A 21,552-nucleotide genomic window follows, 5' to 3' on the forward strand; every position below is an offset into this window, starting at 1 on the left:
TTCCAATAGGGTCCTCACACCATCGGTGCTCGGGCCCTAATAAGTCCAAAATGCTCTCGTGTAAATATACCTTCATCCTCCTCCTCTTCCTCCGTGACACCTGAGTGGCGTTCCCCACTTTCCTGAGCCAGAGACAGCATCCTCTCTTTACCTCTCTTAAACTTCTGCTGTCGGCTTTTGATGCGGTCCATCCTGAGAGAAACAGACAGAGGGAAACGGAGAAGATGTTATCTTGAGTCCTCAGCCTGTCTGCTTGAGCTGACCTAATTTAGCTGTTCCCTTGAACACTGGTTAACCAGCGGCTCTCAGGGGCTAAAAATGCTGAATAAATAATAAGAAACACTGTGACAGAGAAAAAGCAATACGCAGCAATCTGTGTGTCTCATTAATGTGTGTTCATGCATCAATCAGCGCATGATTTCATAGGACTGCGTGAAAAGGGAATGCAGCAGTTGGCAGCGAACAATGAAGCATTGTGAGTCTCGCACTGAACTCACTGTCTCTTCAGCAGATCCATGGACTTCTTCTCTTCTTCTATTCTGGCTTTAACCGCCTTCACAATGGTTGCCTGAAACAACTCCGCTCCTCTGACAGACAAACAAAGAGGAACAGAGACACGAAACAAACAAACCACAGTCTGAATATGCCTGGAATGCTCTCATAACAAAATTATAACATTTTAAAATATCAAACCGCTTCAAATGGACTCTTTGTAGTGCTTTTTATCTGCATATTCATTTATCACGATCAGTTTGTTTTGTTAAGCTGTCATGTTGTCTTTTATTGTGTGACAATTAAAGGGTTAGTTCACTCAATAATGAAAATTAGTCCATAAATTACTCACCCTCAAGTCATCCTAGGTGTATATGACTTTCTTCTTTCAGACGAATCCAGTCGGACCTATATTAAAAATGGTATTTGATCTTTTAAGCTGTTTAATGCCACTCAGCGGGTGTTGCATGCATCAGTCCAAAAGAAGTTAAATAAAAAGCGCCCATCCATTTAAAAAACTCACACGGCTCCAGAGGGTGAACAAAGGCCTTCTGTAGCGAATCCATGCGTTTTTGTAAGAAAACTTCTTTTGGACTGATGCATGCAACACCCGCTGAGTGGCATTAAACAGCTTGAAAGATCAAAGACTATTTTTAATATACAGTGGGTACGGAAAGTATTCAGACCCCCTTACATTTTTCACTCTTTGTTATATTGCAGCCATTTGCTAAAATCATTTAAGTTAATTTTTTTTCCTCATTAATGTAAACACAGCACCCCATATTGACAGAAAAACACAGAATTGTTGACATTTTTGCAGATTTATTAAAAAAGAAAAACTGAAATATCACATGGTCCTAAGTATATGTGTGAAAAACTTGTTGCATCTTTCCCAATAAGACTCATGGCTGTATTAGATCAAAAGGGAGCTTCTACTATATACTGAGCAAAGGGTCTGAATACTTAGGACCATGTGATATTTCAGTTTTTCTTTTTTAATACATCTGCAAAAATGTCAACAATTCTGTGTTTTTCTGTCAATATGGGGTGCTGTGTGTACATTAATGAGGAAAAAAATTAACTTAAATGATTTTAGCAAATGGCTGCAATATAACAAAGAGTGAAAAATTTAAGGGGGTCTGAATACTTTCCGTACCCACTGTAACTCCGACTGGATTCGTCTGAAAGAAGAAAGTCATATACACCTAGGATGACTTGAGGGTGAGTAATTTATGGACTAATTTTCATTATTGAGTGAACTAACCCTTTAGGAAGATATTACGTTGACATTAAGAAAAAAATAACCCACAACATAATGTGAGATGCAGGGTTATTATAGGCAACTAAAACTAAAACTGTATCTCAAATTAAAACCATTACAACAATCAAACAAAAAAAAAAAAAAAAAAAGTAAATTAAAATTAAAATAAAATAAATGTTAACAGAATTTTTTTTTTTTTTCCGGCTACAACATTTCTCATTTTAATTTATTTTAACATTAAGTACTAAAATAACAACATATATACAGTATATATATATATATATATATATATATATAGTTATAAAAACTACAAAAAATGACAAACACACAACAAAATTACATTAAAACATAACATAAAATAAAAAATAATAAAATAAAATAAAATAAAACATAAAAAATAATAAAATAAAGACATAGAAAAATAAATGAAATAAAATAAACAAATGATAAAATAAAATAAAATTAAATTAAATTAAATAAAACAACTATAATAGTACCTGAATGATAATAAAATTAAACTGGGATGATTACATGCAGGCAAACACGAGAAGCGAATGAAAAGCAGACAGCAGTAATGCAGAGCATGTGTACCTGGAGGCAAGGACCTGAGAGGAACGGATGTCAGCTACCACGTGTAAGAAGTAGTAGCTCATGAAAACTCGTCTCTGCAGCAGGAGAAAAGCGAAGCAGATGCTGTCCCAGATGATCCCGGCCTCGTCACTCGGCAGCTCGCACTGCTTATTTGCATTCTGCTCCGCTGCGAGAGAATCATCAGAACCTAATCAAGCTCTGCCTGACACAGCTTCAGTCATTAGAATGAGTTAACCATTAATGCTCATAAAACTCTTCCGTCCTATTTTATTAGTGGCTTTTTATAAAAATGGTTTTCTTAATCTGAGTGGTTCAAAACTATTCTTTAGATGAACAAACAAAAAACAAAACAGACTTTATTCATTGGGTCTAAGTGGATAGTTCACCCAAAAGATCAGGTCATCAGAGAGAGTTTGCAGATGAGTTTGTTTCTTCATCAGGTTTGGAGAAATGTAGCATTGCATCAGTGTCTCTGCAGTGAATGGGTGCCGTCAGAATGAGAGTCCAAACAGCTGATAAAAATCTGTTAATCCACAAGTAATCCACAGCACTCCAGTCCATCAGTTAACATCTGGAGAAGACAAAAGCTGAAACTAATCCAGCATTAAGACGTTTTTAACTAAAATACCATAGAGTCTATAATCCATAATAACGCTTCCTCCAGTGAGTCAGTGTTCTGGTGTGAATCAGGAGAGAAATCTGCACAGATCAAGCAGCGTTTAAACAGCTCTAAACACATATGAGGCTGGATTCTGATGCGAGAGACAACAGCAGATGCACTTTTTCACTGGAGGAAGAGTTATTATGGATTATAGACTCATGTTTCTTGATGGATGTGTTCAGCTTTTGTCTTCTCCAGATGTGAACTGATGGACTGGAGTGCTGTGGATTACTTGTGAAGTTTTTATCAGCTGTTTGGACTCTCATTCTGACGGCACCCATTCACTGCAGAGCACTGAGACACTGATGCAGTGCTACATTCTCCAAACCTGATGAAGAAACAAACTCAGCTACACCTCTGATCGTCTAAGGATGAGCACATTTTCAGCACATTTCATGACATGATTTGTGGCAGTAAAGCTTTAAAAAAGAAAGCACTGGAACATGTACAGCGAATGTAGAAAGTGAACAAAAAAAAAAAAAAAAAAAAAAAGTAAATTAAAATTAAAATAAAATAAATGTTAACAGAATTTTTTTTTTTTTTAACATTTCAACATTTCTCATTTTAATTTATTTTAACATTAAGTACTAAAATAACAACATATATACAGTATATATATATATATATATATATATATATAGTTATAAAAACTACAAAAAATGACAAACACACAACAAAATTACATTAAAACATAACATAAAATAAAAAATAATAAAATAAAATAAAATAAAACATAAAAAATAATAAAATAAAGACATAGAAAAATAAATGAAATAAAATAAACAAATGATAAAATAAAATAAAATTAAATTAAATTAAATAAAACAACTATAATAGTACCTGAATGATAATAAAATTAAACTGGGATGATTACATGCAGGCAAACACGAGAAGCGAATGAAAAGCAGACAGCAGTAATGCAGAGCATGTGTACCTGGAGGCAAGGACCTGAGAGGAACGGATGTCAGCTACCACGTGTAAGAAGTAGTAGCTCATGAAAACTCGTCTCTGCAGCAGGAGAAAAGCGAAGCAGATGCTGTCCCAGATGATCCCGGCCTCGTCACTCGGCAGCTCGCACTGCTTATTTGCATTCTGCTCCGCTGCGAGAGAATCATCAGAACCTAATCAAGCTCTGCCTGACACAGCTTCAGTCATTAGAATGAGTTAACCATTAATGCTCATAAAACTCTTCCGTCCTATTTTATTAGTGGCTTTTTATAAAAATGGTTTTCTTAATCTGAGTGGTTCAAAACTATTCTTTAGATGAACAAACAAAAAACAAAACAGACTTTATTCATTGGGTCTAAGTGGATAGTTCACCCAAAAGATCAGGTCATCAGAGAGAGTTTGCAGATGAGTTTGTTTCTTCATCAGGTTTGGAGAAATGTAGCATTGCATCAGTGTCTCTGCAGTGAATGGGTGCCGTCAGAATGAGAGTCCAAACAGCTGATAAAAACTTCACAAGTAATCCACAGCACTCCAGTCCATCAGTTAACATCTGGAGAAGACAAAAGCTGAAACTAATCCAGCATTAAGACGTTTTTAACTAAAATACCATAGAGTCTATAATCCATAATAACGCTTCCTCCAGTGAGTCAGTGTTCTGGTGTGAATCAGGAGAGAAATCTGCACAGATCAAGCAGCGTTTAAACAGCTCTAAACACATATGAGGCTGGATTCTGATGCGAGAGACAACAGCAGATGCACTTTTACACTGGAGGAAGAGTTATTATGGATTATAGACTCATGTTTCTTGATGGATGTGTTCAGCTTTTGTCTTCTCCAGATGTGAACTGATGGACTGGAGTGCTGTGGATTACTTGTGAAGTTTTTATCAGCTGTTTGGACTCTCATTCTGACGGCACCCATTCACTGCAGAGCACTGAGACACTGATGCAGTGCTACATTCTCCAAACCTGATGAAGAAACAAACTCAGCTACACCTCTGATCGTCTAAGGATGAGCACATTTTCAGCACATTTCATGACATGATTTGTGGCAGTAAAGCTTTAAAAAAGAAAGCACTGGAACATGTACAGCGAATGTAGAAAGTGAGCCTTCAATTCTTTAAACCAAAGAGGAAATGAAGGCATAACTTACGCTTTGAATATCCTTTTATAGTGCAGGCCAGACTGAATAACTGGATCAGCCAGCAGTGATTGGCCACCAGCGCTTTTATATATCCACACGCCACGATCTGAGAGCCGAGAGAACAGAAGCCACAATCACATCCAGCAGAACATCCACAACAACCTAAACCTTCTCTTTGATATCTCACGCTTCGGATGAACCTCTTTACAGTTTGATTTTCAACTGCTAACAAGCATTGTTCAATACTGAAGCCACCTTTCCAAAACTGTTCATACAGACTGCATTACCAACATGTGTCTTGGCCAAAACTCACTCAGACCAACAAAACACTTCATATAGGCCTCAAAATAAGCTTGTTTCACCAGAACACTGGCAACAACTCTCATTCAGAAAACACACTGGTCTAAAAACACTAACAACAGGAGCATTACATAAACTATCAACTTTTATCTTTGAAGTTTGAGTGATTTGTCACACAAGTATTTCATTATAGGATAAGAATAACATCTTTTCATTTTACTGACTGTATTAGAGCACAACGAATGAATGAGAAAAGCAGCACCCCCATTCCTTTACATACAAAAAGCAAACAAATCATTAACGTTTACAAAATGTACTTGTGAAAAAAAAAAAAAATTAATAAAAAGTTGAGAATTAAAAAAAAAAAAAAAGAGTAAATTCCTGAAGCAATAATTAGAAAGAAAAATGAAAAATAAATCAATAAAAAGTTGAGAATTTTTTTTTTAAATAATTTCCTGAAGCAATAATTACAAAGAAAAAAAAATTAATAAAAATTAAAAGTTGAGAGAAAATTATTTTTTTTAAACAATACATTCCTGAAGCAATAATTAGAAAGAAAAATGAAAAATAAATAAATAAAAAGTTGAGAAAAAAAAGAATAAATTCCTGAAGCAATAATTACAAATAATAAATAAATTAATTAAAAGTTGAGAAAAAATAAAAAATAAAAAAATGAATAAATTCCCAAAGCAATAATTACAAAGAAAAATAATAAATAAATAAATAAAAAGTTGAAAAAAATAAAAAATGAATAAATTCCTAAAGCAATGATTAAAAAGAAAAATAAATAAGTAAAAAGTTGGGAAAAAAAAAATACAAAAATGTATAAATTCCTGAAGCAATAATGAAAAAAAAAAAAGAGAAATATTTTCCATTTATGCAACATATTTCGGTTAGTGAGGCAGGTGTGCGTGTGTTGTGTGTATTTTGCATCATTGACACTATTTTTCTATTTAATACTGTAAAGCTGCTTAGACACCATCTGTATTGTTAAAAGCGCTATATAAATAAAGCTGACTTGTCTTGACTTGACTTGTAATTATTAATCAAATCCCAAAAGCATTCAGACCCACAGAAATGCAGAGCGCTACAAACAGAACTGTGATTTATGTGGGTCCGTGGCTGTTCAGCACATATTTCAAGCTAATTTACCACACCTCTGAGTGAAAGCTCGCTGCGAGCAGACTTATGAGATACTCACCGAGAGAATGTTTTTCATGGTGATTACGAAGACGTTGTATGCTATGAGGAAGTCCCAGTAATGAAGGATGCTTTTGATTGGCTTCAGTAACAGCTCGCCGCCAAAGATCAAGAAGTAGAAGCAGGCGAGCAGGTATCCCATGCAGAAGATGCTGATGCGTGTGGTGCCCGTGATGAAGATGATGGTCAGGACGAACCAGAACAGATAGCTGAACATCATCACCTTCAGCATGTCCAAATACGACCTGCGGAGAGGACAGAGACAATGACGGGTGAAGTCTGAACAGTTTTGTTTTTTCAGCTGCTTGCACACATTTTCAAAACCTTGCCTCTATTTTTCTAAACTTTACACACAAATCCGAGAATTGCACACAAAATGCAAAATGCCTCGCATCTCTTGCAAAATGAAGCACTGCATTTAAAATATCAAACATTTGCCATAATATTAATTCCTGTTAGATTTTGGTGTGTTACATCGATGTTGTGTTTTGCAAAAAGTGTTTTATGAAATAGAAAACCGAGTCAAAGGCTGATTATTATTAGCGTATGGTTCAAAGATGCATTAAATTGTTGAAAAGTGTCAGAAGTGTTACAAAATATTCCAATCTCAAATAAATGCTGTTCTTCTGAACTTTCTATTCATCTGTGAATCCTGAAAAATAAAATGCATCACAGTTTCCACAAAAATATTGTGCAGCACGACTGTGTTCAACATTGATAATAATCAGAAATGTTTCTCGAGCAGCAGATCAGCATATTATACTGATTTCTGAAGATCATGTGACACTGAAGACTGGAGGAATGATGCTGAAAATACAGCTGCGCAAGTATGCATTTAATATGTATTTAGTAAGTGTCTACTTTAATGTTTCAAATAACGTTTGTGAAAATAAAATGTGAAATCATGTTCCATCATCATTCAGTGTAACCGTTATATTTATGCAAAACACATCAATCCTGACCGGTTGTTATTAAACTATATAAAATAATACGTGATCATCTTAAATTTTAATATATTTTAAATGACTACAAACGAACACATAGGTAAAGCTTTGTGGTTTGAAGATTTAAAATGACAGTAAATGAGCATTTAGTAGCTGATCTTTAAATAGAAACTAATGATTCTTGTTCTAATGACGATCACGATTTTTTTGGTATATGAATTATTGTTACCCTGAACGATATTTTAGCGGGTGTCTTCTGTAAATCTTGGTAAAAATGTATGATTCTCAGAAATATAAAATTAGACTAGGACACATTCTAATGTAAATGAAACCGTATTGGACTTTTATTATGCTTGACGACCCTTTTTTCGTCTTTGACTCGAGCAAAAAAAAAGACTTCTTTTAAAACATAAAAAAAATCTTACTGACCCCAAACTTTTGAGTAATAGTGTATATATATATCATTATTAGTATTCACATATGGTTATTATTATATTGGTCTGGTCAGGCTCAATAGCGGTGTCTTCTGTAAATCTTGGTAAAAATGTATGATTCTCAGAAATATAAAATTAGACTAGGACACATTCTAATGTAAATGAAACCGTATTGGACTTTTATTATGCTTGACGACCCTTTTTTCGTCTTTGACTCGAGCAAAAAAAAAGACTTCTTTTAAAACATAAAAAAAATCTTACTGACCCCAAACTTTTGAGTAATAGTGTATATATATATATCATTATTAGTATTCACATATGGTTATTATTATATTGGTCTGGTCAGGCTCAAAAGTTCATCTGTTATCAGAGGAAAATATTGTCTTTGGCATCAAAAACACAGACTGTAAACAATCATACGATGATATTTGCTAGGAAAGGCCATTTTTGCTAATAATGTTCAACCCCGAACCATTTTGCATCAAATGGCACCGTTTCCTCAGAATTACCCATAATGCATTAGCAGGTTATTTGGTTTTACTGGAATCTGCAAGTATATTAATAAGTGTAATGATGAAGAAGTGGAAAAACTGAGCAGAATGCTGTATGCTCTTGAGAGAAATCTGACGTGTGTAATTCAGTTCGATTATAGAAATATAATCCGTTTAACTCATTTTAAGCCATTCTGCGGCCCTTTGGAAGTTCACGGAGTTTGAGAACCTCTGGTCTATATTTTGTAGAAAACACAAGACATACAGATTATGAATGTGTTTTCTGTTTTGAAATGGAGCTTCAAAAGAACTAAATGTGACATAAAAGTGTGTAAATGTTACTAAAAAAAAATTTGTTTTGTTTAAATAACATTTACATCAGAAAAGCCATTGAATGGCCATAAAAATTACTTTTGATAAATATATGCACAGTATTACATATTAATGATATTTATCCATAACCTGTTGTCCTCTTTATTTAATTCACATTTGAATAAATCTGTGACGAAACAAGTTATTATTACAGCCACTTTTAAATGTGTATATTTCAACAACAAAATTGGAATAGAAGCATAATTCTGTTATTAAAAAGTCAACATAAAAATGGTCTTATGTGCAGTTTAAAAGTTTTTATTTGAGTGTCGATTCATTGATTTTTTCCCCTTTTTGGTTTCAGTCTTTGGCTAAATGAAAATAAAGCTAAATAAAACTAATAAAAACTAAATAATTAAATAATAATTGAATTCATGCATTAGTTTCTTCATAATAATTTAATGAAATGTAAAAAATCGCCGCAATAATATTAATACAGTTATAGAAACACTACTTTAAAATAAGTTTAAAAAGGTCATTTTTACATTTAGTCATTTAGCAGAAGCGACTTACAAACGAGGACATCTTCAAGATAACCGAGAGGGAATTTGCTGTTATCTTAAAGGAATAGTTCGCCCCAAAATTTTTCTAATTTGCTTGAAATGTGCTCACTCTCAGGCTGTCCCAGATGTAGATGAGTTTGTTTCTTCATCAGGTTTGGAGAAATGTAGCACTGCATCAGTGTCTCAGCAATGGATGCTCTGCAGTGAATGGGTGCCGAACAGCTGATAAAAACATCACAATAATCCACAAGTAATCCACAGCACTCCAGTCCATCAGTTAACATCTGGAGAAGACAAAAGCTGAGACAAATCCATCATCCATAATCCATAATAACGCTTCCTCCAGTGAAAAAGTGCATCTGCTGTTGTCTCTCGCATCAGAATCCAGCCTCATATGTGTTCAGAGCTGTTTAAACGCTGCTTGATCTGTGCAGATTTCTCTCCTGATTCACACCAGAACACTTTTTCACTGGAGGAAGAGTTATTATGGATTATAGACTCTATATATTTTAGTTAAAAGCGTCTTAATGCTGGATTAGTTTCATCTTTTGTCTTCTCCAGATGTTAACTGATGGACTGGAGTGCTGTGGAATATTGTGATGTGTTTATCAGCTGTTTGGACTCTCATTCTGACGGCACCCATTCACTGCAGAGCATCCATTGCTGAGACACTGATGCAATGCTACATTTCTCCAAAACTGATGAAGACACAAACTCATCCTAATCTTGGTTGGCCTGAGTTTGTGTACATCTTCAGCACATTTTCATTATTGAGTGAACTGTCTCTTTAAGCAGACACCTGTGTGACTCACCTGTGCAGGCCGCAGGAGGGATGCCGATGCACATCAGGTACTGGAAGGCTAACATGCAGGCCAGAAAGAAGCAATACTTGGACCAGACGCGGGCGATGGCTTTTCTCCTGCTCTGATACATCACCACAATCAGACCGAACGCGTGCAGCATGGCATAGAAATCCATCCGCTGGCCGATCACATTCACCGCTAACAGAAAACAGGTCTGGAGGAGCAACATTCAGCCACGGGTTTCAGGACAATAATATGTGAATTGATAGCATCACTATACACACATTAAAATTCAATATCCATCACGTAACCCTGATCCATTACCGTAACACTCTATTGTGGTTTATCTGTCTCAACAGTGTGTTAGCAATCTGAGCTTCAGATGGTAATCTATTAGAGACTGTCTCACAGACAGAGAGTAAATCAGTGTCTGTTCAAAACCAAAACTGGCCCTCAAAGGGGAGAACACGTTCATGTTCCTTCAAATCAGCATATTATACTGATTTCTGAAGATCATGTGACACTGAAGACTGGAGGAATGATGCTGAAAATACAGCTGCGCATCACAGCAATACATTACAGTTTAACAGAGATTCACAGAGAAAACAGCTGTTTTAGATTGTAATATTATTTTCAAATTTTTACTGTATTTTTAATCAAATAAATGCAGCCTTGGTGAGCAGAAGAGACTTTTTCACAAATATTAAAACACATACCAACCTCAGATTTTTGAATGGTAGTGTATAATTAATGCTGATATTACCTCAAGACCAAATTTGTAGAAGAAGTAGTCGATGAAATATTTGGCGCAGTTGACGATGCCGTGGTCCAGATGCTGGCGTGTGATGTTGTGAAAGACGGTTCTCGTGACCGGAGGGGTGAGGTTGTTCTTCATCCGGTAGAAATCCTGGTGACGGTAAATGGTCACTTCAAACGCCAAGAGAGCCAGCATCAGTAAGTTATTCTGTGTGCGGAAAATAAACAAATATACAAACAAATAAATAAATGGATAAGGATGCTATTGAAGTGATTGTAGTGTCAACCACAAGAGACAAATGCAAGTATAAATCGGCATAATGTAGATTTGCCAATGTCACCGATGGCTGGTAACTTTATTAGGAGCTGATTGATAATCTCTCGATTAAATGTTATCGTGAGAACGATACTCTGACTCTTAACGTGGCATCACTTTAGCAAAATTTTGGTTAAATTTTACAGGCAAAAAAGGTAAGCTGTCTGTTGTCAATAGTGTAGAGATGCACAGCTCACACAGAAATCACTTTCAAAGCGAGCTGCTTTCTGTCGAGCAACACAGCGAATTTGTGTGACCAAAGTTTACCAAAATTAATACTGAATCTAAAGCCATAAAAAGATACATTAACTGAAATGAAACAAAATATTACAAACTTACTTCAGCTAGCCGCCAAGCACCATTTCTCATTTATATTTGTTTAAGTTAACGTTCAAAAATAACGAAAACTGAAATAAAAATGAATAAAAACTACAAAAAGTACTAGAACAAAACAAAACATAATTACAAAAACTTAAAAATAAAAATAGACACAAATATGTTATAGTATCTCAAAAATACTAACTGAACGCTAAATGTGACCAACCTTTACTCGCATATTTATAAAGTACTGTACATAAATTATTCAGATCAAACCATCTTCTATAGAAACCAGACTCTTGCATCTTCTAATATCTTCCTATATATAGGAAGTGCCGTGCGAAAGTATTATTTCACGTTTTGTTATGCTGCTGCCTTATGTTAAACTGCATTAAATTACTTATTTTCCACAGCTGGCAAAATACAAAACTTAAATGATTCCATTGCATAAGTATTCAAACCCTTATCTGGGACAGCTGAAATTGAGCTCAGGAGCTTTCATATTGCTTGTAGATGTTACTACACTTCGAGTGAAGTTAACCTGAGGAACATTCAATTGAATGGGTATGATTTGGAAAGGCATAATAAAAATGCTTAATAAAAGGTCTAACAGCTGATATACAGTAATACGTTTAGCTAGGGTGCTAATTTTTTCTCTCCATGTGGCAATCAGTGTTATTTTAGTATCATTGAGACACTATTATAGTTTTATTTTGAATCAGTTTTTTTATTTTATATTTTGTTTTCATTTTAATTTTAATCAAAACGTTTGTGTGCTTCTGTCATTTTTAGTCTGTCTATATAGGTTTTATTCATTTTTATTTCAGTTTTAGTTTTAGCTATTTTAGTACATCAAGTTAAACTAAATTAAGATTTTAAAAAATGTTGCCTTGGCAACTATCGGAAATAAAAGAGTTTTTTTTTTATTACATATATTTTATTTGAGTAACATTTATTTTATTTCAAATAACGCATTGTTATAAAGGCTTTTTTTTTTTTTTAGTTAACTGTTCACACTTCGTGCTTCGCAGTGATGCCACGGAAGAACCTTTTTGTCTAAATGGTTCCATAAAGAACCTTTAACATCTGAAGAACCTTTCTGTTTCACAAAAGCTTCTTTGTGGCAAAAGAAGCTTCTTCAGATTATAAAAAAGCTAAGAAAGAGATGGTTCTTTGACTGAATGGTTCTTTGTGGAACCAAAAATGGTTCTTCTATGGCATCGCTGTGAACAACCTTTTAAGCAGCTTTATTTTTAAGAGTGTAATAACTACATTAATCCTGTTCACTATACTGATTTTGCAACTGAACCTCAGCAGCTCTTACCCTCAGATTCTCCAGCAGCGGAGAGAACTTCCTGAAGCCGATCCAGTTAGCCGGATCCACCGGGCCGCTGTAGAGCAGAGATCTGGCCATGTCTGAGCGCTGAGCGTCCGTGTAGTTCTCCGGCTGGAGGAGAGAAGCACAGACTCGGTCAGAACCAGAGCGTCTGTGTGTGTCCCGAGTGAGCGAGTGAGGACTCACCATACTGCAGCTCCTGGAGTACGAGGACGGGTTGATGGAGGTCAGCTGGTACAGCATCTTACAGACCACGATGACGCAGGTCCAGACGGTGCAGACGCTAGATGCCAGCGGTCTGAACTGACTGAAGGGCAGAGCGAAGGCCCAGCTCACCAGGAACACATAGTTAAACAGAGACACCTGACAGAGACACAGAACCAGAGACGGTCTACCAGCGTGAACAATGTGGTCCTCTACGTTCTCACATTTGTGTAAATATTTAGAGAGAAAACAAGTGTTAAAAAATAAGCTACAATTCATAAATAAAAAAAATTAAAAAAATAAGATAAAATAAAAAATAAGCATTAGATTCAAACAAACAAACAAAAATAAATAATAAATAAATAAAATATTAAAGAATAAATGAGTGAGTAAATGAATAAAACAATTAATGAAAATAAACAAGCTTAACAAACAAAATATTTTCTAAATTATATTTTAGACGCATATAATAGTTTTTCACTGTATAAGTTGGTCTTTAAATAAGAAACAATATAGATGCCATGTAAATTTCAGAGGCAATGATATTTTAGTATCATCTTAGATTTTAAATTTTTATATTTTCTGCTTTCATGTTAATTTTAGTTAATTTTCTTTTGTAATTTTATTGTGCGTTTTGTAATTTTTTGTTTATATATATATATATATATATATATATATATATGTGTGTGTGTATATGGTGTTATTAATTTTATTATTGCTATTTAATTAATTAATTAATTAATTAATTTAGTTTTAGTTATTTTAATACATAAAGTTAAATTAAATGAAAATGAGAAGTGACGCCTTTAAAACTAGCTGAAATAAATTCAATTAACATTTATTTTATTTCAAGTAATGAAAACGTTTTTAATGGCTTTGGTTTTAGTTTTAAGTTAAAGGCACAATATGTGAGATTTTTTTATTAAAATATCCAAAAACCACTAGAACAGTGTTATATATTTTGCTGACTTGTGTACTTACATTATCCCAAATGTTTCGAAGAATGTTTAAATCCAGAGAAATAAGCAATTTTAACTAGTGACACGACCGTGTCCATCGTGTCATTGTGTCGTCTGCCAATGACGTCTTAACCCCTTGATTTCCAGTTTTGTTTTGTAGACAACATGTAAACACCAAAGACGGTGTTTTAGTAGAGTGTATTTAGTCTATTTAGTGTTTTATTAGACCGGTGGCGACCGCACAGAGTAGCATTATAACAGAACTAAACGTATCTAGTATGATAAAATCGCCGCTGCTTTACCCCACATCCGCCCGACCGGAAGCAGCGGAAGCGCTCGACTGCGGCATAATAAAAGCTCCGCTGCTTTACCCCACATCCGCCCGACCGGAAGCAGCGGAAGCGCTCGACTGCGGCATAATAAAAGCTCCGCTGCTTTACCCCACATCCGCCCGACCGGAAGCAGCGGAAGCGCTCGACTGCGGCATAATAAAAGCTCCGCTGCTTTACCCCACATCCGCCCGACCGGAAGCAGCGGAAGCGCTCGACTGCGGCATAATAAAAGCTCCGCTGCTTTACCCCACATCCGCCCGACCGGAAGCAGCGGAAGCGCTCGACTGCGGCATAATAAAAGCTCCGCTGCTTTACCCCACATCCGCCCGACCGGAAGCAGCGGAAGCGCTCGACTGCGGCATAATAAAAGCTCCGCTGCTTTACCCCACATCCGCCCGACCGGAAGCAGCGGAAGCGCTCGACTGCGGCATAATAAAAGCTCCGCTGCTTTACCCCACATCCGCCCGACCGGAAGCAGCGGAAGCGCTCGACTGCGGCATAATAAAAGCTCCGCTGCTTTACCCCACATCCGCCCGACCGGAAGCAGCGGAAGCGCTCGACTGCGGCATAATAAAAGCTCCGCTGCTTTACCCCACATCCGCCCGACCGGAAGCAGCGGAAGCGCTCGACTGCGGCATAATAAAAGCTCCGCTGCTTTACCCCACATCCGCCCGACCGGAAGCAGCGGAAGCGCTCGACTGTGGTATAATAAAAGCCCCGCTGCTTTACCCGACATACGCACGACCGGAAGCAGCGGAAGCGCTCGACTGTGGATTAATAAAATTATTAGCTCATCCATGAACATGATTTCTGCCCGAGTCCCGTCGGATTGCATCGGCTGTGGGGATGAAGACAACAACTCCCATGATTCCACAATCAGTCACTGCGTCATCAAACTACGGCTTTGTTTATTTTGAATACGCGTCCTCTAGCGGCGAAAACTACATATTGTGCCTTTAACTATAATAACCCTGGGATGGGGTTCCTTGCTTGAGGATGATTATTTGGGGGTCTGTGGCGTTTAAAAGATTGAAAAACCCTGATCTAGGTCATGTGAGCATACAGACCAGGTTAGACCAGCTAGACACCATGTAAAACCAGCTACTACTTTGCTGGATTGTCCAAAAGAGATCACATAGACTTGTATGTTGGGCCACCTGAGCCGTGATTGCTCCTCACCTCTCTGACTGAGACCCAGATGATGTAGGACGAGACGATCTTGATGATGTGAAGCTCCAGCAGCCACCAGATGAAGAGCTGCAGCTTCTGAACACAATCCAGGAACTTCAGGAACAGCACCGTCAGACGCTCCACCACCAGACGCCACTTATTCTTCAGCTCTTCACACGACAACAACACATGCATCACTTACAAAAACAACAGAATGTTGAGAGTTGAAAATTTTTTGAATTGACATTAAGTAACTTATTGTTCAGGAATTACTCTCAGATAAAGATCCAAAAGTGCTATCTAAAACTATTTGTATTACTTTTGTTAACTGAAATGAACTAACCTAAACTAAACGAAAATATTAGATAAACTTAAATTAAGAATAAAAAAAAACCTATTTGAAAATTAAAATTAAAATCAAAACTGAAAATATAAAAATAAAAGCTAATTCAAAGTATTAGAAAATAATATAATAGTATAGAAATAATTCTAAAACAACTTAATGCAAACAAAAGTGATTAACCTGAAAGTGATGCACCTGTATTAATAATAAGCTAAATAAGTTAAAGCATGAACAAAATTAGAAATGCTGCCTTGGCAATTCATTGAAATAAAATAAGTTTTGGCTGAATACTAAAAATTACTAAACATTTAAATGAAATAAATAATAATAAAGCTGAATAGAATATAAAAACGTCACAAATTTGACTAAAATGACTAAAACATAAACTAAAATAAAACTCAAAACTGAAGCTAAAAGCTCATTTTAAATATTAATACATATTTTATTAATTTAATAAATATTAATACATACCTTATAATAGTATAGAAATAATTCTAAAATTACTAAAACAAATTAATTAAATAATAAAGCTCAATAGAATATAAAAACTTCACAAAAATGAATAAAATTACAAACAATTCAAAAACTGAAAACATGAAAATAAAAGCTAATTGTAGATATAAATCAATATTATAACAGTATTGAAATAGCATTAGAGTACCACTGGTCTATATTGTCTGACAGTAACACACAGGATTACTGAGTTACATCTGCACATGTGCAGAAAACATCAAGATTTTGGGAATGCGAGCAGCTGATTCCAGGACCGTAAAATAATGACCCTGTGCACAGCAACGCTTACAGAGCCGTTTGTCAACATTACAACGCTGAAACAGCCAATAATGGGTAAAATATCTCAAATCTCAAAACAGTCATAAAACACAGACACCCACGGATGAATCACAGCGACATGTTCCAGACATGTTTATGAAATACATAAAGCACGAGCAGTGGACTAACAACAGTTTAGAAAAGCAAGGTTTGACTCGCAGCTGTTCTCTGGTGCATACAGATCACAGAAAGCACAGTGTGAAACTCACTAAATAAGGTTAACAAGAAGCTACACAACCTGTACTGTTAAAAATAAGATAGGCCAAACTATTTTAGGCCTATCTCAAATTTGCCCTTTTTATCTAAGGTTTTAGAAAAAGTGTTTTTTAAACAATTCCAGGCCAACTTGACTTCTAACTCTGTTGCTGAGGTCTTTCAATCAGGTTTTAAGCCTTATAATAGTACTGAGACGGTATTGGTGAAAGTACTGAATGACATCTTTTTGGCTTTGGATAATGGTGAAAAAACCATTCTGATTCTACTCGATCTCAGCACGGCGTTCGATATGGTGGATCATAATACATTGTTTTACCGCCTGGAACACTGGGTTGGTCTTAAGGGCAATGTGCTGAAGTGGTTGAAATCATATCTCACTGGCAGATCTTTCTCTGTCTGCACAGTGAAAGAAAATTCATCCAGTTTGCCTCTTCTTTGGGGGGTACCTCAGGGTTCGATTCTTGCACCAATATTATTTTCCCTTTATGTGCTACGTTTAGTATCCATTTTTCGTAAATATAATGTATCCTTCCACTGTTATGCGGATGACACTCAGATTTGCCTTCCAGTGAGACAGTCGAACATAAACATTATCGATAATTTATTGGCCTGTCTACAGGACATCAAAGCCTGGAAGGCTGCAAACTTTTTGAAATTAAATTATGATAAAACCAAGGTCATAGTGCGTGACCCTGGAAATCAGGAAGAGGCTCAATGCTTAAAATCTACCCATCTGTCTAGTTTAATTACAAATAGTGTAAAAAATGTAGGGTTGGTTCTGGACTCGGAAATGGATAAACAAATAAATTTGGTCATCAGGTCAAGTTTTTTTTATATTCATCTTTTAGCTAAAATGAAACCTTTTTGTAAACGGGGGGGTACCTCAGGGTTCGATTCTTGCACCAATATTATTTTCCCTTTATGTGCTACGTTTAGTATCCATTTTTCGTAAATATAATGTATCCTTCCACTGTTATGCGGATGACACTCAGATTTGCCTTCCAGTGAGACAGTCGAACATAAACATTATCGATAATTTATTGGCCTGTCTACAGGACATCAAAGCCTGGAAGGCTGCAAACTTTTTGAAATTAAATTATGATAAAACCGAGGTCATAGTGCGTGACCCTGGAAATCAGGAAGAGGCTCAATGCTTAAAATCTACCCATCTGTCTAGTTTAATTACAAATAGTGTAAAAGATGTAGGGTTTGTTCTGGACTCGGAAATGGATAAACAAATAAATTTGGTCATCAGGTCAAGTTTTTTTTTATATTCATCTTTTAGCTAAAACGAAACCTTTTTGTAAACTGCTGGTTTTGAGAAAGCAATCACGGTGATGGTTTTCTCAAGAATGGATTACAGTAATTCGCTTTATTTTGGAATTAATAACAGAGCATTGGCGCATCTTCAAAAAGTACAGAATGCTGCAGGATGCTCAAGCGAGTCAGTTACACCGCTTTTAAAATCGCTGAAATGGTTGGCGATTCAATACAGAATTAGCTATAAGATCTTGTTACTTGTTATATAATTTTGCCCTTTCCTATTTTCCGAGTGTGTTGGCGTTTTACACTCCTTCTAGATCAGAAGTGTTAAACATAACCAATATTATATATCACCAATAATCAATATTTTAACATCCCTCTGACTTTTCACGTTTTCTGGTTTTACAGCATTGAATCACATTCCACATTTTGAATTGTTTTATTTTTTTATTGATCAAAAGAAAAAAGAAAAAACAGATTGCTACAAACTGATCTATAATAATTAAGAAATGCAGAATTAATAAATTATAATATTATTATTTTGTTACAATTATTATAATATTTTTATTTATATTTGATTATATCACCATTAACAACAACATCAATAATAATAATAATAATAATAATAATAATAATTTTAACTTAAGAAGAAAAAAAAACTTTAAAACAAATTTAGAAATGATGCTTTGGCAACTAACTGAAATTAAATTATTTTAAGTTAAAGTACTTGCATTTCTCAAATTTAAAGGGAAATATATATATATATATATATAATACAATAAAAATATAAAGAAAAAAATATCAAAAATATGAAAACTGACAAAAAAGCACAACACTAAAATTAACTAAAACTAAAAGATTTAAAAACTAATTCAAAATATTAGGGGGCATTTTATAGGACCTATATATTATAGGACAATATTTGGCTGAGATACAACTATTTGAAAATCTGGAATCTGAGGGTGCAAAAAAATCTAAATATTGAGAAAATCATCTTTAAAGTTGTCCAAATGAAGTTCTTAGCAATGCATATTACTAATCAAACATTAAGTTTTGATATATTTACGGTAGGACATTTACAAAATATCTTCACAGAACATGATCTTTACTTAATATCCTAATGATTTTTGGCATAAAAGAGAAATGTATAATTGTGACCCATACAATGTATTATTGGCTATTGCTACAAATATCCCCCAGCGACTTAACACTGCTTCTGTGCTGCAGGGACAAAAATAAGCTCTACAATCTGAAAAAGATGCACCTGTATTGTTAAAATTAGCTCATTTAATAATGCAAACAATAAGAAACTATGCAACCTTAAAAAGATGCACTTGTATTATGCACCTTGCTATGATTATATTGCCATTAATAACACAAACATATTAATAACAACTATTAATAACTATTATTATTGTTTTTTTTAATTATTATTATTATTATGGAATAATGGGATCAAAACTGCACGTTTTAGCCATCAGACAACACGCACATTATCATAAACACACAATGTGAAATATGGTGGTGGCAGGATTATTTCCTCCAAGCAAATCCTGTCGGAAAACCTGACGGAGTCAGAAACTTGACCCCAGCTTCACAGGAATGCCTCAAAAACAACACCGTTAATTTCAGAGTCCAGATCTCAGTCCAGTTCATGGCTAGACTTGAAAAAGCCTACATACAACCAGTTGGGAAAACAACTGCAGCGGCCAGACATGCAAAGCTCACCGAGACCTGCTTGTGCTTTCAGTACGCACTGTACCTGGAGATTGTGCTCTTCTGTTTGTCGGCCACAGATTTGATGTCGGTGAGCTCGAGGAAGCGCTCGTGGAAATAGTGCAGATGCAGGATGCACACCAGCAGGAACGAGGTGGGAATGAAGATCCGCGTGAACAGAGCAGGAACCGAGAACTTCTCTAGACCCAGATCTTCCAGCCTGCACAGAAGAGGAGCTCACCTATCACACCGCAACACCTGTGGTACTGCTCATGAAAATAAGCTGTGCAAATATCAGCATACTTCTCTCTGCTCATGCCTGTCATGTTGGACCACACGTTAATGGAGGACTCAAACTGGAACGTGTAGACCAGAATGAGCACCAGCATGGTGTAAACCACCACTGACATCCAGAAATACTTCAGCATCCAGCGCCACCTCTCGTAGTGCAGCTGGAACAGAGCCGGACGACACATTAACTGACTGTATAAACATATCTAACACAAGATGGATCTGTGAAAAAGTACAGAAGCCCATTGCACCACAGAATAAGAAATAAAAAAAGGTAATAGCTACTTCTCATCTCATAATTCAGACTTTGCAAATCTGAGACAAAAAGTCTTCATAAAAAATGTTTATATACCAAGATTCTAACTTTTTTCTCAAAATTCTGGCTTTACATCTCTTTTTTTCCCTGCCACAAAATAAAAATAAAAAGGTAGAAAGTAATTTTTATCTCACAATTCAGACTTTTTTCTTGCAATTCTGAGTTTATATCTCTCAGTTGTTTTCTCAAAATTGTTTTGTCTGATATTAAATAAAAATGTTCATATCTCACAATTATGACTTTCTTCTCATAATTGTCTTCTCAGAATTGTGAGTTAATATCGCTCAATTCAGCATTTATATCTTGCAATTCTGAGTTTATATCTTGCGATTATTATTATTTTCTTTAGAACTGCAAGAAAAATGTCTGAATTTCTTTTTTATCCCGTGGCAGAAAAAAACAAATAAATAAATACATGGATAATAATAAACAAACAAAAACAAAAACGACAGATACAGTAAACAAACAAAATAAAACAACAAATGGCAATAAACAAACAAAAGCAAACAAATTACAGATTAAACACAAAACAAACAAAACACAACAAATGGATAATAAACAAATGACAAACAACCACAAAAAAAGATGACATACAAACCAACTGACAGTATACAAACCACACAGACAAACAAACTCCACATTAATTATTGTCTACTAATTCTGTTACTGTGTTTATAACGTGCTATTTGTAACAGTGGAAGCGATATCAAAAGGGTGTCATCAGAGCTACAGAGCACAACACAAACCTGATAAAGTGCCACGCAAAAGAGAAACATCATCATGTAAATGATCTTGTACATGACGATGCGTCCCTCAAAGCTCACGAGGAAAAACATTCCTCCACAGATGTAGATCCAGTATTTGTTGAGCATAGCCATGACTGTACGGCCCAACACATCCATCATCTCTCTGTGTCCACCGGCCTCATCCTCCAGACCCTCTTTTTTTCTTGGTTTTGTTTAACTTTACTAGCTCTAAAAAAATGTTTAAGATGCTCTAAAAGATTCAAGAGTTTTGACAGAACTTAAATACACAAATAAAA

The 21,552-nt window shown here is 35.3% G+C and overlaps 1 protein-coding gene across 1 annotated transcript in view; it reads right to left on the reverse strand.

Moving 5' to 3' along the window:
• LOC107566915 (piezo-type mechanosensitive ion channel component 2-like) overlaps positions 1-21,552 on the reverse strand; it is a 64,150-nt gene that overhangs the window by 29,319 nt on the left and 13,279 nt on the right. The window contains exons 12-24 of the mRNA XM_016252485.1: positions 21,257-21,450; positions 20,207-20,355; positions 19,945-20,123; positions 15,544-15,731; positions 13,056-13,232; positions 12,858-12,980; positions 10,907-11,107; positions 10,153-10,357; positions 6,598-6,875; positions 5,106-5,202; positions 3,940-4,105; positions 498-587; positions 71-192 (exon numbers count right to left, since the gene is read on the reverse strand). Coding sequence (XP_016107971.1) covers positions 71-192; positions 498-587; positions 3,940-4,105; positions 5,106-5,202; positions 6,598-6,875; positions 10,153-10,357; positions 10,907-11,107; positions 12,858-12,980; positions 13,056-13,232; positions 15,544-15,731; positions 19,945-20,123; positions 20,207-20,355; positions 21,257-21,450 — 2,169 coding nt within the window. The remainder of the gene's footprint in view (positions 1-70; positions 193-497; positions 588-3,939; positions 4,106-5,105; positions 5,203-6,597; positions 6,876-10,152; positions 10,358-10,906; positions 11,108-12,857; positions 12,981-13,055; positions 13,233-15,543; positions 15,732-19,944; positions 20,124-20,206; positions 20,356-21,256; positions 21,451-21,552) is intronic.

Source organism: Sinocyclocheilus grahami, unplaced genomic scaffold (genome assembly GCF_001515645.1).
Source record: "Sinocyclocheilus grahami isolate Dianchi unplaced genomic scaffold, SAMN03320097.WGS_v1.1 scaffold1112.1, whole genome shotgun sequence".
NCBI lineage: Eukaryota > Metazoa > Chordata > Actinopteri > Cypriniformes > Cyprinidae > Sinocyclocheilus > Sinocyclocheilus grahami.